We start from the raw sequence: 21,092 nt of genomic DNA, 5'->3' as shown, positions 1-21,092 counted from the left end.
TCTAACTTGACAATGCTTCTTCCTTGAAACTTGAGAAAATTGGCCACTCTATCTTGTAACCAACAATTATGGATTGAACTTTCTGAAGTGTAACAGCTCATACCGCCTATGTCCAAAGCAAACATGTTCAAATGATTAAAAGTCATATAATTCAATATCAGAGTGGACACTATGACCTGGAATCACGAGAAATGAGCAAAATGACCTCTAATGTGATTTCAGATCTCACTGCCTCATTTTCTCATGTTTGCTTACACATGAAAAAATGTGCAAACATTTATCATTCTCTTACTACTATTATGAGAGTGATCGGTATTTAGGGACAAACATGTGCCTATTTTTTTTCCTAATATTTCTATATTGCAATTTTTTTCCATTCATTTTTTTTTGTTTCTTTTCCCTCTTCTTTTTCTTCATTATTGCTTTCTATTAATGGGCACTTCTCAACAATTATAAATGAGCATCCCGGGTTGACGGGTGAGATGATGATAACTTTTAACTTGGAATCCGAACCAAATCCGTGATGTTAGAGATTCCTTACCAACAAGCATTTCCATCCTAACATTTTTTCTGGATATGGATCTTTTTTTTATGACGTTTTTTTCTGGATATGGATCAAACCAGCCGTCTGGCCCGAACATTGTAAAGGGATAGTCCCATCACCAATATTAATTACCGGTCATCCACAAAAAAGACGGTCCAGATCAGTTTCCGTGGGGCCCACGAAACTTGGGGATGAAATAAGCAATGCTTTTTTTTTTACAAGGCAGCAGTGCCGGAAAAGAAAGAAAGAGAGAGAAAGAAGCGTAAGGATGGTGTTGCCAATTGCGTGTTGCATGCGGCCTTGGACCTACTTCTCCGCTCGCGTAGATGGCTTCCTCTCTCTTCAACGCTTGTCATCCTTTGCCCGAAACACAAATCCCAGACCTGCTCGACTCCAACGACGCCTTGGGCACTCCCGCTCTTCATCCCCTGTCGCCATGAAGTCATCGTCTTCTCAGTCATCTCAAGAAGTAAACGCCCTTCCCTCCTCTCTCTCTCTATATCTCTCTATTAGAGTAATCAGAATGGTCATAATCATTTTGATTTTCAAATTTTTAGAGATGCCCAAGTGGGAGAAAGGATTTATCTCTTTTCTTCTTCTTTCTGTTTCATTCCCACAATGCTAATTCCACCACATGGAAATCTCTTTTTCTTGTTTTTTCCCTCCCCCTTCAATACCCGCAAAGAAAATAATGAATTCCATTCTTTTGAACCAGTACTGAAATGTATCACAACGAAGCCATGAATTTTGAATAAAGATGATTCCTATTTGCAGACGGCCCCAACTTTTACTATACAACTGAGTGGGTTCTATGCGACTTTTTAAAAACCTTTACTCCTAGATAAACGTTAATATATCCTCATCCTGTCATCTTCATACTTCTGAACAATTGCTATCATGATACCACATACTCAATCTTAGATCAAACAACACAAGTAGAAAATCAATAACTTGTTTGCTTGCTATGTTAGCTGAAGTGGTCAGGAAACTTCAAGTCATGGACCCATTTTTACATCGATTCCCACCCGCCAAGATGAACTTTGTTAGTCTTGTAAGGGAATCTCCCATGCACATGCGGACTGTTCTCTCCAAGGATGTAGGAGTATTTGATATAAAAGATTCTTGCTTACTTTGATTACAAAGTATAAACTTTTCATGGGTCCAACTTGGACATGTTACCACAGTTCCAGGGATGTTCTTGCTCTGTCTTTATGAAAATAACATAAGCCGTACAAGATCTATACTTATTTGTCATCAATCTCATGTCCCAGATATTTCAACTATCAATCTTAAATATATGATTACGAATTATCAGAAAAAAGTGGGAAAAAAGGCACGACTGGTACTCGTGCTAGTGGTTCAAGTGATTTGAGTGCCTTTCCTAAGGTTACATAAGGATTTACACTAGCCTTTGCTTGTTTGTGTTTGTTATAGATGATGTGGTCTTTTTAGACAAGAGAAGATCTTATGGTATGTGCTGTTTGCGGATAAGAGAAAACTTATTAGCCAGACTAGAGAAGATGAAATTAGAAAAGTAGAGTTATGCAAGAGTGGTTTGAAGCATTATGTCTTCAAGAGTCAGTATGACTGAAATAAAATATATGGAGTGCACGTGATATGGAAAGGTTAGTGAGAAATGTTATCGTAATTAGTTCTGAGTGGAGATAGCTAATGGTGTATCATGTGCTACAGTTTCACTTATCACAACACCATAATATCTACCCTTTGATATGGTATGGAGTGGTGGGCAATAAAAAAAAGCAAAAAGCATATGAATGTATTAAAGTGGCTGTCTCGATTGTTAAGAACATAAAGAATAAGTAAATTAGAGAATGCATTGATGTAGCACTAATAAAGGATAGCATTAAGGAATGTCATTTACATGCTATAAGAAGACCTAGAACTACATCACTATGAAGGGTTGGTACACGATGGAAAGACTAGGAACAGTAGGTCAGTAAAGAATTTAAATGAAACAGTATGTAGAGATAAGAACTATGGCTTTCTCATATTTTGGATTCAAAATGGAGGAATAGAAAGATAGGACTCATAAAACAAACTCCATGTACACAGGACAAGGCATCAGTTCTCATAAGAATTTGCATGTTTGTTTCATGGGCATATCTGTGCTTATTCATGGCTATTTGATGTAGGCTATTAAAGTTGTCAAGCGACATAAGACAGTAGAAAATAATGTCACCACTCTGCATGCGTGTGTCCCTTGACCTGGTTCTTATAAAAATTGGTTAGTTTGTGTCATGTCCATGTCCATGTCTATTTGATGTAAGCGATCAAAGTTGTCAAGCCACATCCAATAAAAAATTACATATCACCACTCTGCATGCTTGTGTCTCCCTTCTAATTCCTTTGAAACTTGGGTGTGTTTGTGTCATGCTAATATCTGTGTTTATCCAGGTCTATTTGATGTAAGATATCAAAGTCATCAAGCTGCATAAGCCAATTGAAATTACATGTCATTCTTGTGTGTCCCTTGTCCTAGTTATAAAAATTGGTGTCTTTGTGTTGTACCTATCTCTATTTGATGTAAGTTACCTAAGACTCAAAGTTGTCAAGGTGCATAAGCCAATAGAAAATACATGTCACCACAAATAACAGAATATAATGAAACATTTTTATCTAGACGAGTAGAAGGGTGCCAATAACTAAAGAAAAAATCCTTAAACCAGGAACATTTACCAAATTTTCATACTGGTTTTTGTAAAACTAGATAGCAGGAGCAATATTTATCATATAAAATGTATGAAGCAAGTACGTACTTTAAAATCGGTATATATAGCTTCCTTGCTTTGCCGAACCAAGCAACAACAACAACAACAACTACGCCTTCATCCCAAAACAATTGGGGTCAGCGATATGAACCAAAAAAAGAAATTCATTTTGGGTCTTCCACATGAATCCTTTTCCTCCAATCATTTCTATCCAACGCCATGTCCTCGGTGAGGTTCAAAGCATTCATATCCTTTCCTATCATCTCCATCCAAGTCTTCCTAGGCCTACCCCGACCTCTTTTAACTAATATATTTTCCCATTTCTCCAACCTTCTAACTGGAGCATCATTAGGCCTTCGCCGAATATGTCCAAACCACCGTAAACGATTCTCTCGCATCTTATTTTCAATGGGTGCAACACCTACCTTCTTACGTATCTCTTCGTTCCGAATCTTATCTTTTATTGTATTTCCACACATCCATCTAAGCATCCGCATCTCAGCTACACTCATTTTTTGAATATGATGTCTCTTGGCAGCCCAACATTCCGTACCATATAGTAAAGCGGGTCTAATAGTCGTCCTATAAAACTTTCCCTTCAACCGCAATGGCATTCTACGATCGCACAGCACTCCAGTAGCACTTTTCCATTTCATCCACCCAACCTTTATCCTATGATTTACATCTCCATCAATTTCTCCATACTTTTGAATGATGGATCCCAAATATTTGAAATAATCATTCACCGGTATATCTTGCTCACCAAGCTTCACTACACTCCCATCACTACTTCGTTGCTTACTAAACCGACATTCCATATATTCAGTCTTACTCTTACTCAACTTAAAACCTCTAGCTTCCAATGTCTGTCTCCATAATTCTAACTTAGCATTAACCCCAGCTCTAGACTCATCAATCAAAACAATATCATCAGCAAACAACATACACCGCGGTACATTTTCTTGAATTGATCTCGTAAGCTCATCCATCACTATTGCAAATAGGAAAGGGCTTAAAGCAGATCCTTGATGTAACCCAACCGTTATCGGGAAATTGGTTGTCACCCCTCCACAAGTGCGGACATTGGTTACTACCAAGGATGCATAAAAATCCAAACACAGAAACATCAGGATCAAATGAATTATACTATTTTTACACAGGAAAAAGAAAGAACGTATAGACGTACAAGTGGTACAATAACAACAGAGCCTATGTTCTGTTCTCCCATCAGACAGAGATCTCCCTGAGGAACCAACATGAGACAAACAGGTATCAATAAGTTATTAGATAGGTTTCTCATGTAAAATATTTGGCCTGAGACATCATCGTTAAGGTGCATCTATATTGACAAGTGCTTGGAGTTTTGTCTTGTTTCCTGCCTTAGGACTGCTTCACATTAATCATGTGTTCTCTTTTTGTTAGATGTTTACCATTTCAAGGATTATCATGTTTTTCTCTTTTTTATTTCTTGTTTTTTCTATAACCGTATCTTTGCAAAGATGCACTATGGAGCTAATTTTTCTGTTCAGATGTTTATACGAGTATCTGAGCATCCTTCAATTGATTTTAGTGGTTAAAGTTGTTGTTTCTTGTTGGTTAGCTTTCTGATCTATTCTGTTACAAGGGCTTTTGGTACAGACTGGCGCTTGAACTGACTTATGAATTTGTTAAATTTATTGGTTGTTGGTGTAATTTTGTGATCCAGTTACAATTTTCTGTTGAACTAGATAAACAGATGCAGAATTCATCCAATGGGATGATTGTGGCGTGTGAATTTTCTTTTTCTTCTACAAGTTCTTAAAGTAGCATCTTGGCAATTGTTGGCATGGCCAAATCTATGCTAATACTTCTATGAAAGTGCAAGTTACTTATTTGATTTGCATGCTTTGGTTATAAGGAGACTTTTCACAGAAATGGTAAATTTTTTATGATTTTTTGTGATGCATCCTCAGTGGTCCCAAAGAGTTTGAGGAATACGAGGCAAGGCAATACATGATACTTCAATATATCTTTTGGATCTGACTTGCAACGGCCTCAGGAATATAACTCAAGTTATATTGATTTGATTCATTATGAATTTGAAAATGTTGTGAATACACTTATATGTTAATCCCCTTTTTATTTTTATGGTGCTGCACTAAAATAAAACATTCTATCATACTAATGTACACATTTTTTCTAACTTGTTCTTATTTAGATGATGGTTCCTGGAGATGTAAGCAGTGATATCAATTTCTATAATCTTATTCAGTCTCATCAGGTATGTTTTTATTCCTTCAACGCTTAGAATATGCATATTTAGAAGAGGGGGAGTCAATTTATTTCTTTTAGAACAATTCCAGCATTTGAGTCAGTTTCTCTGGAAGCCCATTCTGCATTAGTATCATACTCTATTTCTGCAAGCAAAGGTCTCTAAGATTAAGATGTTTCAACTCTAATTTTCTACCTCGTAAAGTATACCTTACTGTTCTCACAGGAAAAAGCTGCTCGTCTATCACCACTTGAAGAAGTTCGTACAGTGTTGGACTGCAACCTAAGGGGTGTTCTCTCTACTTTTTCTCAGGTTCCTTGTTCATCTTTTAAAGACTTCTGCACAAATCTGGGAGTACTCCGTAACCTAGAGTTTGTTTGATCTCGGTGATAAGGCTTTGCATTTCATATTTTTCATATTCCACTGCCATAATTGAGTATTTTTTTTACGAAAGTAAAATATGGATTTTAGAATAGGTTATTCTTTGATAAAAATATTCATTCTATTGAAAATAAAAGAGGTAGAATCAATAAAGAGCTCTTTTACAATTCATCCTTATAGTTGAAACCTCATTCAAGAAAAATTTTGGATTCAAAAGTGCAAATCCATTAAGATACACCAGATCAGGCTTGGTTATTGATAAAGTGAATATATCTACAATTTCTTGAAATCTCTCTTCTAATTCAAAATCATGGTGCACCGCATATCACCTAAAATCGTGGTTCAGTGTTCATCTTCCTTTGTTCTGGCCATGGATTGCAAAGCATAAATTGCAAAATGGATTTTTGTTCAAGAATGAGATTTTATTAGAACTGTCCATATCCATTCCTCCTTTGGCACCATATCATATCTTATTTGAGACAATAAGTGAAAATGCATTTGCCAGAAATATGACAAACTAATTCTTCCATTTCTTCATCCGTAAATTAGTACACATTGATTTTCTTTGATGCCTAACATGATGCATCAAAGTTTGTTGAAGTGTGAGGAATCATTCTACATTCCATGATGATTGCCGTGAGGTCATTTCCTAAGTAAAGGATCTGTAAGTGGTGTTCTGGTAAATCTTTATAGATGGAAAGCTTCCTGATATGCAAACATGGTTTGAATCATATAAAATATAACTTTTGACACATGCAAAAGATGAAAAGCAAATTATTTTTTTTTGGTTCATGAGTACATCATCATCATCGTCACACCTTTGGTTCATATCACAGCACATAGTTTAAAATGTTTCTCTCAGACAAATTCAGTCACATAAAAAAAGTGTTACACTGACCATGAAGCAATATAATTAGTTTTTTCTTAAGATACTTTTGATCAAGATCACGTGATGTCCATCTGTGATGCATATATATATTCTTAACTTATTTAGTATCTATTTTTGAACTAGGAATTTTTTAAATAATAGAAGGATGATAAAGTGACCCATCTTTTACTCTATATTCCATTCATATCATGTTCTCAATAATGAGATTCTAGGATCCATCTTTTTCTTTGAAATGGAAAGATAGGGATCTATCACTAAATCAGGTTATTATAGTCTAACCACGAGTTGTAGTAGATTTACTGCCCTTGTATACTAACTACTAACATAAGGTTTACACCATCTTTGCTATACTAGTTACAGACATAAGGGTGAAACCATCTTTGCTAATGCAAGGTAGAGTAGACATTTCATATACACAAAACTGGTGAAATCAGCTTCCAGTCTTTATTTGTTTATTTCTTCAGAAATATGGGGCCATAAAAGATAGGCGTCTACATGGAAACTTCCTACATAATAACATCCAAATATGAATATTAGGAATGAAGCAGAACATGAGCAGCGTGATCAGCTTCCAGCCTTTATTTGTTTATCTCTTCAGAAGTATGGGGCCGTAAAGGATAGGCATCTACATGGAAACTTCCTACATTATAACATCCAAATATGAATATTAGGAATGAAGCAGAACATGAGCAGCATGTTTATCAGCACATCTTTATGTCGTTTTGGAGTGACTTTGTATTTGGATATCTTTCATCCAAACTGTATATTGATTACTTATATCATGGTCCAAGCAAGTCAAGCATCCATGGCAGCATTTTTGTTGTTGTTGAAATGGCTTTAATAATAACCATGGTAGAGAACCATATTCAAACTTCAAAATTATTCCCAAGTCGCATAAGATGAAATTCTGTGTTCATCTTTTATCTGTTATTACCCATGTCATCCCTTATTTGTTGTCATCAGTAGTATGCCTCTTGATGTTGTCTTTTGCCTGATTGATAGTCCCCAAACTCAATTCTCCAGCAACTGGTGTGATTACTTTCATATCTGTAGTGTAGACTCCCCAAGTTTTTCAACAAGATGTCAACAATATCATCATGGAGTAATTATAACAAAAACTTAAAAATGTTGAAACGTCATCATGAAGGGATAATTGGAGCGTAAACTTAAAGCCTTGAAAATGTGAAAATTCAGGGAAAACAGATAGAAAAAATTGTTTTATGCTAGAAATAGGCACACAAGATGACACACACAATATAAAATTTAATATTTTATTATCTTGAAAATGCATTAAGAAACATGCATTACAATATGAATGGGGAGATCCCATTATATAGACAAAGGAGATAATAGCCTAGCCTAGCCTAGTGTAATGGCTAGTAGAGCCTAGCTATTTTGAAAAAAAGAAAAGAAAAAAAAAGAACAAGAAATTGCATTTTAGACCTAAATACATGTTACTAAAATATACGTATATATGTATAATATATAATACACACACACACACACACATATATATATATATATATAATATTTAACACTCTCCCTCAAAATTACGAAGTCATTAGCGAAAGTTTGCTAAGGAGAAAATTAAATCTAGAAGGAAGAGTCTTGGTGAAGAAGTCTGTCAATTGATGCTTTGAATTCACGTACGATAGATTAATAGTCTTCTTTAAGAACTTCTCACGAATATAATGACAACCTATTTCTATATGTTATGTTATTTCATGAAATATATGACTACCGGCGATATAGATTGCACTTTTGTTGTCACAACACAACTTGGAAGGCTCCATCAAATGAACTCTCATGTCTTTCAACAGTTGTCTCAGCAACACATGCTTCAAAGTGATAGAAGCCATAGCTCGATACTCCGCTTCAGTTGATGATAGTCACATTCTGTTGTTTTTGCACTTTCATGATATTAAGGAGTAACCTACAAAAACACAAAGGTCGATGGTTGAACGACAATTATTTGGGCCACCTCTCTAATCAGAATCAATATATGCAATCAAATTTAAGGGAGAGGTAGAGGATAAGAAAAACCCTTTATTGATAGAATTCTTGATATGTCTCTCTACGCAAAATTGTATCTATATGAACAAAAGTAGGTGCATGTTGAAACTAACTTGCTGTATGAACAATGTCAGGTCTGGTGATTGACAAGTACGTAGGGCTTCAACTAACTGTTGATAAGGAGTGGGTTTTTTCAATGGTTCCCCGTCATCATTCCTTATCTTGGCATTTATCATAACTGGAGTCTCTACCACTTTGCCATCAATTATCCCAGACCTTGCAATAATATCCGCAACAAACTTGGTTTAAGATAACAAATATTTGCACGGAGAAAAAACAACCTAAATGCCTAAGAAATATCACAAATAACCCAAGTTAGTCATTTCAAAACTTTTATTAATAATTAATTCAATATCATTTACTTGTCTTTTTCAGTGATGTTCATATCATCTACATATAATAACAAAATAACATTACCTGCATTGGAGTTTTTAACAAACAAGGCGATATCAATAAAACATGATTTAAACCCAAGTTTAATCATTAAACCACTAAATCTATCATACTAAGCTTTTGACACTTGTTTTAAACCATACAAAGCATTACACAAGCAAAAAACCTACTCTTAGAGACAGTCAAACCTAGTGAAGCCTCCATGTAAACATCTTCATTTAAATCACCAATTAGAAATGCATTTTTATCATCCTTTTGATAAATATTTCAATTTTTAATTGATGCTATGACTACTAATGTTCAAATTGTGGTCATATAGGTTATGAGGCAAAGGTTTCCTCATAATCTGCCCCATATTCTTGAGAGTACCCCTTAGCCACTAACCTAGCCTTATATATTTTTAGGGTTCCATTACTTTTAGTTTTTACTCTGTACATCAACCTACATCCTATAGGTTTTCTGCCTAAAGGTAAGGCTTGAATTTTCTCTGTCTTACCCTTTTCTAAAGCATCTTATTCAGTTTTCATGGCTTCTTTCTATTCTGAATATTCTTTAGCTTGATAGTATGTGTTGGGTTCAGTGTAAGAATGTATCAAGGCAAATCAAACTTTGTATATGTCATGGCTAATCAATAGCGTTGACATAAAGAAATGTTCTAGTCTTGCCAAGTTTGATTATGCCGATAAGGCACGAGAATATCTCAAAAATATGTATTCCCTAAAAGATATTGCACATGTGTGCAATCTTCAAGAAAGGGTTAGATTTATGACCTAAGGTGACAAAACTATATGAGAATACTATAATGAATTATCTGAACTTTGGGGTGAATTGGCTATTCTTGAGCCAAAATGGCATTGTCCAGAAGATATTGAGCTCCGACAAAAACAACTTGATATGGAGCATTTTTATCAATTTGTAAACGGTCTAAGATCGGAATTCGAGTCAATGAAATCGACTCTTCTTCATCGAGAAAAAGTTTTCTCTATTGTCGACACTATAGAAGAATTAACTATGGAGGAAAATAGAATCAAGAAATATACTCCAAAGGCTGAAGATGATTCTGTTCTTTCTGTATCCAGACCAGAGAATCATGTACGATCATATAGACCCCATTTTAACTGCCAAGGAGTTGATTATGACAAGAAAAAAGTTATCTGCCATCATTGTCGTGAACCGGGACACTACAGGCCTCAGTGTCCTAAGCTTAAGGAGCTCAAAGAAAAGAGAGTCGTGATTGCTGGATCGGAGCCTAAAGATCAAGATGCACCAATCTCTATGGCCCAATTAATGGAGATTCTCCAACCTCATCAAAAGAGCTTCCTCCTCATCAGAAGCTTCAATTGGGGAAGCTGCTTCATCTTTTTCCGATCCAGGTAACTTCCCTTGGCTTCTTGACTCTGGTGCTTTATTTCATATGACCCCAAATGCTAAAAGTTTATTCGAATGTGTTAAAAATAAAACAAGTGTGTCAAAAGTTTTTACAGCTGATGAAACTTCTCTTGAAATAGAAGGAATAAGAGATTTTGAAAAAATCCATGAAACTGAGAAATTTTTTATTCTTGAAGTAAGATTTATTCCCAAACTAAATTTAAATCTATTATCCATTTTTTAAATATCTGACCATGGTTGTAATATTTCCTTCTCTTCTCATGGTTGCTGTACAGAATCGTTAGTCAAAAAAGCTGATTGGGGAAGGCCATAGAGAAGGAGGACTCTATTACATGAATTTTTTAAAAATTCCAAAGAAAGCTTTTTGTTATAACATTCAGAAAAATGAGTTGGAGTTGTGGCACAAAAGACTCGGTCATCCTCGTATAGCCAAAATCCAACATTTTTCAAATCTAGAAAATTTTTGTAATTCTGAAACGTTTACTTGTAAAGATTGTATTCTTGGCAAAATAAAAGGATTACCATTTCATAATAGAACTTTTGTCTCTTCAAGACTACTTAAATTAGTTCACTCGGATGTTTGGGGTCCTGCACCAATAATTTCTGAAGGAGGATTTGCTTATTATGTTATCTTTGTCGATGATTATTCCAGACATACATGGATTTACTTTCTAAAACATAAGTCTGAAGTATTTTCATACTTTCAAACATTTCATAATATGGTTAAAAACAAGTTTCAAAATGAAATTTTCATCTTTCGCACAAATTCAGAGGGAGAATTTTTGTCTACAGATTTTAGAAATTACCTTAACTTGCATGGCATCACACATCAAATGTCTTGTCCTTATACACCCCAACAAAATGGGCTGGCAGAACGAAAACATCGCCATATTATAGAAACCACTAGGACTCTATTAATAGCAAATCAAGTCCCAAAAGATTTCTGGGCAAAAGTTGCCTTGACTGCCACCTATCTGATTAATCAAATGCCTTATTCTTTGCAAAATATAACACCAATCGAAAAACTTGTGAACCTTTCTCCAGATTACTCTAGACTGAGAGTATTTGGATCATGGTTGCCAGTTGAGGAAGCGGGAGCGGAAAGCGATACGGGAAGCGGGAGCGGGAAGCGAGGCACTTTCAAAATTTTAGGAAGCGGAGAAGCGTGGGACCACTTAGGAGCGATTCGGGAAGTGTCTCGGAAGCGACCTAGGAAGCGTCTCGGAAGCGAGGGGGAAGCGAAAAAAAATAAAAATAAAAACACAAAAAAATTGAAAAAAACAGGGGAAGCGAGGGGGAAGCGTGATGGGAAGCGCGCTTCCCATTAAAGGGAAGCGCGTCCCCCATTAAAGGGAAGCACGCTTCCCAAAAAAGGGGGACGCTTCCCCCCACGCTTCGGGGAAGCGCGCTTCCCCTTTTAGCTAGGCGCTTCCGGTAACCCTGATTTGGATGCAAATGTTTCATATTTACGGACAAAAATGATAAACTTTCTCCCTTGCGATTCCTTGTGTCTTTTTAGGATATGCTGAAAATAAAAAAGGATATAGCTTAGAAGTTCTCAGTTTGGCTCAGACATCCATGAAAGTTATATCTGACCATGACAACCACGACCATGAAAGTTATATCTGACCATGACAACCACGACCATGAAAGTAGTTTGGCTCATACGTCTGCTTGCTGATATGGGGCAGAAGCAACACAAGCTTCACGTATGTGCTGCGACAACAAAAGTGCGATCTACATTGCAAGTAACAAAACATTTCATGAACACACCAAGCACATTGAAATGGATTGTCACTACGTCAGAGAGGAATATCTACATAGGATAATTGATCTGCCATTATGTTACCTCCAAATATCAGTTAGCAGACTTCTTTACAAAGCCTCTCGCTGCTCTCAGATTTCATTTCCTCTTAGACAAACTTTCGCTCATTGTATCGTAAGTTTGAGGGAGAGTGTTAAAATGTAAAATATATATAATAATAATATTCATATTATATATATTTTATTTTTCTGTATTTTTTGCTATTTTCTTTTAAACTTTTTGAGAGTCTAGTTCTAATAGAACTAGACTTACATTATTAGTTAAGTTCCACTTGGAACTTAACTAATAATGTAACCGTTGGACTAATCCAACGATTACATTTATAACCATTGGACTAGTCCAACGGCTACATGGCGAGCTCCTTAAGAGCTCTCCTCTCCCACTTGTATATAAAGGGGTGCATCCCCTCTTGTAATTTATTCCAATGCTTCTTAAGCATTTGGTGTTTCATATCAAGAAAGAATATTTTTTATTTTTTCTTTGTTTCCCATTATACCCTTTTTAAGGGTTATGCTTTAGTGTCTTTTTAGACACCTTCTCGTGCGGATCTAAGTTCGTGTTTGAAAGATCCTCATTTCATTTCACCATGGTCACTTCAATATTCAGATATATGTGGATACAAACTAGGCAGGAGCCGTTGAAGATAGAAAATCTACTTTTTGTTAATGTGCTTTGGTTGGTGGGAACCTAGTTTCATGGAAAATCAAGAAACAAACTGTTGTGGCTAGGTCAAGTGCAGAAGCCAAGTATTGAGCTATGGCTCATGGTATCTGTGAGGGTTTATGGTTGAGGTCTTTCCTTTTAGAGTTAAAAATTGGGCTTAATTCACCTATCCCTTTATTTTGTGATAATAAAGTCACCGTTGAAATTGCAACTGACTCAGTTTATCATGAAAGAACTAATCACATTGATATGGATTGCCATTTCATAAGAGAGAAAGTTGAAGACAAGTTGTTCTTCCTTTACCATGTTCATACTCGATACTAGTGGCAGATATCTTAACCAAGGGTGTAAGCAGATCAAGGTTACAAGATATTAGTAACAAGTTGGGGATGTTAGATATTTTTTCCCCAACTTGAGGGGGAGTGTTGGAAGCTATGTCACATGGGTGCGGGTGCGGGTGCGACACGGGTGCGGCGCAATTTCAAAAATTTTGGACACGGGGACTCGGCTATATATATATATTAAACAAAAATTTAAAAAAAAAAAAAATATATATATATATATATATATATATATATATATATATATATATATATATATAAGACTCGGTCAAAGTTGTGCCCATTAGGGGACAGGTGATGAGTTGTGAAGGCATTCTGTACACTTTCTTCATATAAGAATAATTCACTTTTGGGCACTTTCTTCATACACTGTAATAATTCACTTTCTTCGTACAGGAAAAAACCACAAAAACTTGAGTTGTGCCCATTCTGTACTTAAAACTTGAAAGTGTACAGGTTTTTTAGTTGTGATGGGTTTTTTTCCTTACAGCTGTAGCCCAGAAAATTTAAAAAAAAAAAAAATTCAAAAATTTTTTTTTTTCAAAAAAATGGACCAAAATGACCCTGGGTGCGTTGACCACACCCAGGGTTGGGTTGACCGAGTCCGAGCCGCACCCGTGTCCGCACCCATGTCGGTGCGTGTCGACGCGGGTGCGGCGACCTTGGAGCCGAGTCCGTGTGACATAGGTTGGAAGGTGTTGTAGTATTTATTAAGGGCATATTTGTCCTTTAGTTCTTATGCAAAAGTTTCATTATTTTTTTGTTTTCAAGGGCATTTTGGTCACAACACTTGTGTAAATGAGATGTATATGAGTAGAGAAATGAGAATGTGATATATCTTTTTGCTCTAACTATTCCTCTAGTCTCTCCTCATCTCCTTCATCATCTTCTTCATCTTCTTTTTCCGTCTTCACTTAATACAAGAGCATCACCTACAACCATGGTAACATGAACATGCATTTCAAAAGAAATGCAAAAAAAAAAAACATTTATTTAACACCTTAATCCTGCTTGAGCCTAATAATCCATCATACAGAAAATTAATTGATTTTTTCCTCTGAAGTACCGTTGGCAATAATCCTTACCCTATTTTTTTCTTTTCATTTTGCCTATTATAAACACTTTATTTTCTGTTGTGTACAATAACTCATTACTCTTCCGTGAATGTTGTCTATGGGAAACACTGTAACTTTAGCAACATCTCTACCTGGATTTATTTGATAGGATTTAACAAGGTCTATAGTCTTTCCACTACATAATGCCCTCTTTTTCCATGTTTTAACCAAACTTCATTAGAGTAAAAACATTAGCAATAGCTGAATTCTTCGTCTCTGAAACTGTTCAATTCTGAATCTGTATGTTTCCTATCTTTTCAATTCATGTTTAGCTTTCTATTTTGTTTTTGGATATCCTTGTTTTTCTGTTTGTTAGAAATACCAGAAGAATTGTCTTATAAAACTTTTACTACTGATTATTATTCTGTAATATGATTGAATTGTCCTTGATTTTCCTTGTACTCATGTATAGTGGCCCAGTCATATCCTTATATATTTTTGTTGGTGATGTGCATTAAGATCACATAAGCTTCCTAAGCTTCATTTACTCGTCATTTTGTTGCATCTTTTCAGAAGTATGAAGGCTACCCATCCAGCTCCATGGTTGACTTTGCTTGTGATGGTGGTGGATCTCCAATATTAACAGTCAGTAGTTTAGCAGTCCACACCAAGGTCTTGTTAATTGTTTGTTGTTTTGGTTTTCTATTGAGAAATACTTCTTGGGGTTTCTGTTCCTTTGCTTCTTTTTTTTTGTGTGTGTGGGGTGGGTGGGGGGGGGGAGCATGATGACTTTCATATAAATCATTTCCATATTATATGATGCAAGACTAAATTTTTAAATATTCTGGCTCTTTGCAGGACCTTTTGTCAAATCCTAAATGTTCTTTGCTTGTGACTAAGGATCCTGAAGATAGAAGTGACTTAGTAATCATTCTTCATGGTGATGCTGTTTTTGTATGTTCACATGCTGTACCTTGCTGTTTTCTTCCTATAGTATTATTGATTTCATTTAAAACTTCTTTTGCAACCATATGGTAATGTGGTTTAGGTGGGCTCATTTGTCAGGCTGCATATGAAACTCATTCTTTTGGCCCTTGTGCTTTCACTAACTCCACAAAACTCTTACAATTCCAACAAGCTATTATATGGATGAAATATGTTTGGTTGCTACTTACTGGTTATAGTCCAATGACATTCATGTGTAATATTTGTATCCAACAAATGGCAAGAATGGGCACATGTGGTTGTATTGTTGTATTGAGTGCAGCTCTAAGAAGACACGGTGAAGACTAAGAACCAGTTGCAGAAAGAAAAGTATCTCATAAATCTTCTCTAGTGTGTCAGCCCCTGTGTCTAATATATCTGTCAGGCTAAGACACACATGATCAGAATATACTCATGTATTAATTAAAACATATTAAAGTGTGTGCAAGATTGTAAGAAAATACCCGTGGTGCAACAAATGATGAGCAAAGTAATCTTATCATGACATTGTTACAATACACACATTGAGTTGCATTACAATAGAGTTGTATTCAAGTCTTTAGCCATCCATTTGTATTTTGGGATTGCGATAAGCATGTCATAGGTGAAAAGAATCGTTTATGGATCTGGATTCAATCCAGATCCGTATCCACATATGGGTTGTGCTATGTTGTAATTTTAAACATTCACTAAAGGGTATTTCTGTACCCTAATCTTTGTAATCTTTATTTTACATATGTTTTAAATAGATCAGTCACGAGTGGAAGAGGTAGCCGTGACTTTCAGCAGCCCTCTTTTTCTTTTCTCATTTTCTCCTTGCGTAGGTAAACCTGGAGTTCACCTTTTCGCATGGTATCTGAGCATTAGCCTGGGATTGCATCTCCAAACAGGACTGTCCAAAGAGATCTTAAGCTCCAAGCCGAAAATCTGTGAGTTCAATATATCTCGTATCCGTCTTCTCCTTCAATCTGCTTTCTTTGTCTAAACCCAGAATCAATCTGCGTCTTTCCCTCTTGAATCCTTTTAAACCCAAACCTCCAATCAATCAGCGCCTGCCTTCTTTGTCTAAACCCAGAATCAATCTGCGTCTTTCCCTCTTGAATCTTTTTAAACCCAGACCTCCAATCAATTAGCGTCTCAACATATTTCTGTTTTCGTGCCTTCTTAAATCAGCGTCTCAGCATATTTCTGTTTCTTTAATCGACGATTTCTGAAATTTCTTTTCTAAAATCAAGAACGTCTCTCGACTTTTATCTTCTTCTTCTTCTTCTATTGACAACAATCTTTAAAAGGATCATCGATCTGCTGTCAATCTGTCTTACTTGAATTTGTTTTTTCTGTGTTATCTATACCATTCTCGTTATTTGAGATTGCAGGTTTTGTTCAAGGCTAGTTATGTTCATTCAACAAGGTATATTTCTTTTTATCAATCTGAAACCGATTCAGTGTTGACAGCATCAGACCTCTTATGTTTGCTGACCACGACAGGATATAACCTTTCTGGTTAAACCTTCAGCAAAAAAAAAAAGAGTTGTTGATTCTCTTATCTATTAACTGAATCTGGTCCGGAAGTTTTCTTTTTCTTATTCCCAATCACTTGTATTACCCTCAATGGATTCCTCATTCTCACAAACGCCTCTTTCTTCTAATTTTCTTAGTCAACTCGTTTCTAAGAAGTTAAACAATAGCAATTTCTTGACCTGGAAAAGACAGATCGCCCCTTTTATAAGGAGTCAAGATCTCTCTGGACATCTGGATGGGTCAATTCCAACCCCTCCAGAGTTTATCTCGCAAGAAAAGAAAGATGATAAAGGGGCATCCTCTACTGTGCTTCTCAGAAACCCAGATTATATCGCGTGGATGAAGAGAGACCAAGCATTGGTGGCATACATCACCTCTACATTGTCACAAGAGGTTCTTGTAGCCATCCCTGATGATTATTCAGCCAGGGAATTGTGGGATAAGTTACTTCAGACATATTCACAAATATCCGAGGCTAGAATTATGTTTCTTAAGCGAGAATTTCACATGTTAAGGAAAGATTCCATGTCGATCATGGAATACTTAAATAAAATGAAGAGTATCACGGATCAGCTGGCTATCGTGGGATGTGTGGTTAATGACAAAGTACAACAAACTCTAAGCGGGCTAGGGCCAGATTATCATGTTCTAACAACGTCATTATTGTGCCTCCCAGAGCTTCCTAAGTTCGAAGATTTACGTGCAAAATTGTTACAATATGAGATGAGTCTGAAGGGGTTTTCTGAAGAAAATCATGTGCAATCTGGGACTCAAGAAGTTCTTGCTACAGGGCTAACTTATGGCAGAGGAAGAGGAGGTAGTGCTTTTCAAGGCAGGAATGGACAGGGAAGAGTTAGTTTTGGGGGTCGTGGGCTACTTCCAACGCCCAATGTTTCTTCCAATTTGCAAGGTCAAAGGCCCATTCCTACCTGTTTCTTATGTAACAAAAGGGGACATATTAAAGCAAATTGTTGGTTCAATCCCCAGAATAAAGGGAAATCTTTGCAATTAGAAGCCAAGAAAGACACAAAAAATTCAAAGGCTGGGGGAGAAGTAAAAGAGTTACTATTGGCAGCACTGGCAGAGCTAAATATGAAGCAAAATGATAAAGACACTTGGTATGTTGACTCAGGGGCAGCAACCCACGTTTCAGGTGATGCGGGTAAACTCTTAAACCTTATTCCTTATGTTGGTAGAAATAGCATAGTCACAGGAGATGGGACTCACCACTCTATATCGCACATTAGAAATGTTGTTATACCCATGTCTAAGTCTTCCCTTCAACTTCCAAATGTTCTTCATGCACCAAATATTCAGAAAAATACTGTTTCTGTGTCAAAACTTATTGATGATATTAATGCTACAGTTGAATTTACTCCCTCTTCTGTTTATGTCAAGGATCTTCACACGAGGGAGACATTCGCTGAAGGAAAAATGCGAGGCAATATGTACATCTTTCAAGAAGATCCCTCCTCCACAGTTCATTCTACTTGTTCATCGAAGCTCTATCAACATCCATCATTAGTCTCATCTGAGTCTGTGTTCGTTATTTCTGAATGTAATAAGCCAATCCTTTGGCACAATCGATTGGGTCATTGTGGTTGTCATTTCATTGAAAAACTTGTCTCAAATAATTTGATTTCTAAGTCTAGTCTGGGTTCAGAAACAAGTAAAATAAAATGTCCGAGTTGTCATTTATATAAGAGTCATGTTTTACCCTTCAATTCAATCAATAAAAGAGCTTCAAGGCCTTTTGAAATCATATGTTCTGATGTATGGGGCCCTGCCCCAATTGCTTCTGCTTTTGGAAGTAGATATTACCTTATCTTTGTTGACAGCTATTCAGGTTACATTTGGATATTCTTCATGAAGCATAAATCAGAAGTCTTTGGAATATTTCGAAAGTTCTATTCTTTTATCAAAAACCACTTCTCTGAAAACATCCTACATTTTCAATGTGATGGAGGGGGAGAGCTCTCCTCTAGTGATTTTATTGAATTTCTCCAGCATAATGGAATAAGGAGGAGAATGTCTTGCCCACACACACCTCAACAAAATGGGATTGCTGAGAGGAAGCATCGACATATTGTTGAGAGTGCAATGAGCATGATGCATGATAGTAACCTTCCTATTACTTTATGGACAGAGGCCTTTCACTCTACAGTGTATGCGATAAACCGCTTACCCATGTCACTGTTGGAAGACAGATCACCATACTTTACACTTTTTGGCATCCATCCTGATTACCATGAATTACGTGTTTTTGGATCTGTTTGTTATGTGCACATTGATAGCTCATTAAGGCATAAGTTTCAAGACAAAGCCTTGAAGTGTAGATTTGTGGGGTATGCAGATGAATATAAGGGGTACAAGTGTTATGATCCTTCGAGTAAACACATCAAAGTATCGAGAAACGTTATTTTTGATGAGATGAACTTTGATAATCAACCAACAAACTCTTCTGGCTCATGTTCCAATGTTGAGGTATATTGTCCATGGCTAAGCTTCGAACTCTTCTCCAACATTAATACTGAATGCCCTCCGGACTGCAGTCAGAAGGATACATGTGAGGAGTCAGAAGATGCATCACAATCAGAAGAAGTTAATGGTCAATCCTTGGAGACAGGAAGGTATAAGGGCATCGTCTACACTCGACGTGAGAAGGACCTTCCACCTGTCTCTACTTCCTGTACGAACCTTAATATGCCTCCTACTTCCTCACAGATGTTGCCGGTCAGAAGGTCTACTCGGGCTCGTCACCCACTTGACAAATGGGTCAGTTACAAAAAATTTTCACTGGATTATCAATTGTTTTTGACAGCCATAACCAAAGAATATGAACCTCTCACCTTTTATCAAGCTGCCAACTCAAAGAAGTGGATTGAAGCGATGAATGGAGAAATGAAAGCTCTACATGAATGTGGTACTTGGGAGGTTGTTCCCAGACCACCAAATAGAAATATAGTCGGATCGAAATGGGTGTACAAGATTAAATATAAACCTGATGGGAGTATTGAAAGGTATAAAGCTAGACTTGTTGCCAAAGGATTCACACAAGAGCAAGGGCAAGATTTGATGAAACTTTTAGTTCTGTGGTGAAAATGGGGACCATTCAAATTGTGTTGGGTCTAGCTGTTGAACATAGATGGATATTAAGTCAGCTAGATGTTAAAAATGCCTTCCTGCATGGAGATCTCAAGGAAGAAGTCTATATGGAGTAGCCCGCAGGATATGCAGAATAAGATATTGATCAATACGTGTGTAAACTGAAACAAGCAATATATGGTTTGAAACAGGCATCTCTTTCTTGGTTCGAGAGTTTTTCGCTTGAAATACAAAGACATGGCTTCTCTAGATCTCTTCTTGATCATTCATTATTAATCTACAAGAAGCAGAGTGTGACCACACTTCTATTGATATATGTAGATGACATCATCATTACAGGTAACTGCAAAAAAACTCATATTGAGGGAGTAAAGAAATTGTTGAATCAGAGATTTAAAATGAAGGATCTCAGAGATCTACGATATTTCCTTGGGGTGGAAGTCGACAAGACATGTAATATACTTACTCTCACTCAACACAAGTACACAGTGGATATTCTCAGTAGAGCGGGTATGATGAATTGCAAACCTCTGGCAACCCCAAGTGTCGTGCATCAGAAACTGAATTCTAAAGAAGGAGACTTATATGAAGATCCTACTAGATACCGCAACATAGTAGGTATGTTACAATACCTAACATTCACTTGACCTGATATAGTGTATTCTGTCAATTAGGTATCTCAATTTATGCATGAACCTCATACATCACATATGGAGGCAGTTAAGAGAATACTAAGATATCTAAAAGGTACTGTTGGCGATGGCCTTGTATATAGAAAGAGTGAGCTGAATCAAGGCGCACATGAGATCATTGTTTATGTTGATGCTGATTGGGCAGGTGATCCAGATGAACGTCAATCAATATCTGGTTATTGCAGTTTTGTTGGGTCAAACCTAGTTTCTTGGAGCAGTAGAAAGCAGAAAGCCATAGCTAGATTAAGCACAGAGGC

The 21,092-nt window shown here is 36.5% G+C and overlaps 1 protein-coding gene across 3 annotated transcripts in view; it reads left to right on the top strand.

Annotated features, from left to right (window-relative positions):
* The first annotated feature begins 774 nt into the window (after window positions 1–774).
* Window positions 775–21,092, top strand: part of LOC149815896 (FMN binding protein) — a 118,109-nt gene continuing 97,791 nt past the window's right edge. For all 3 annotated transcript variants that reach the window (XR_016427921.1, XR_016427920.1, XM_089989079.1), the window contains exons 1-5: window positions 775–1,013; window positions 5,471–5,533; window positions 5,750–5,836; window positions 15,107–15,205; window positions 15,392–15,487. Coding sequence is in view for 1 of the 3 variants with exons in the window: in XM_089989079.1 (XP_089845205.1) it covers window positions 813–1,013; window positions 5,471–5,533; window positions 5,750–5,836; window positions 15,107–15,205; window positions 15,392–15,487 (546 nt within the window). In the remaining 2 variants the exon portion in view is untranslated. The remainder of the gene's footprint in view (window positions 1,014–5,470; window positions 5,534–5,749; window positions 5,837–15,106; window positions 15,206–15,391; window positions 15,488–21,092) is intronic.

This window comes from Nuphar pumila, chromosome 15, assembly GCF_984573655.1.
Source record: "Nuphar pumila chromosome 15, dmNupPumi1.hap1.1, whole genome shotgun sequence".
NCBI lineage: Eukaryota > Viridiplantae > Streptophyta > Magnoliopsida > Nymphaeales > Nymphaeaceae > Nuphar > Nuphar pumila.
This window is presented reverse-complemented; position numbering and strand designations above follow the sequence as displayed.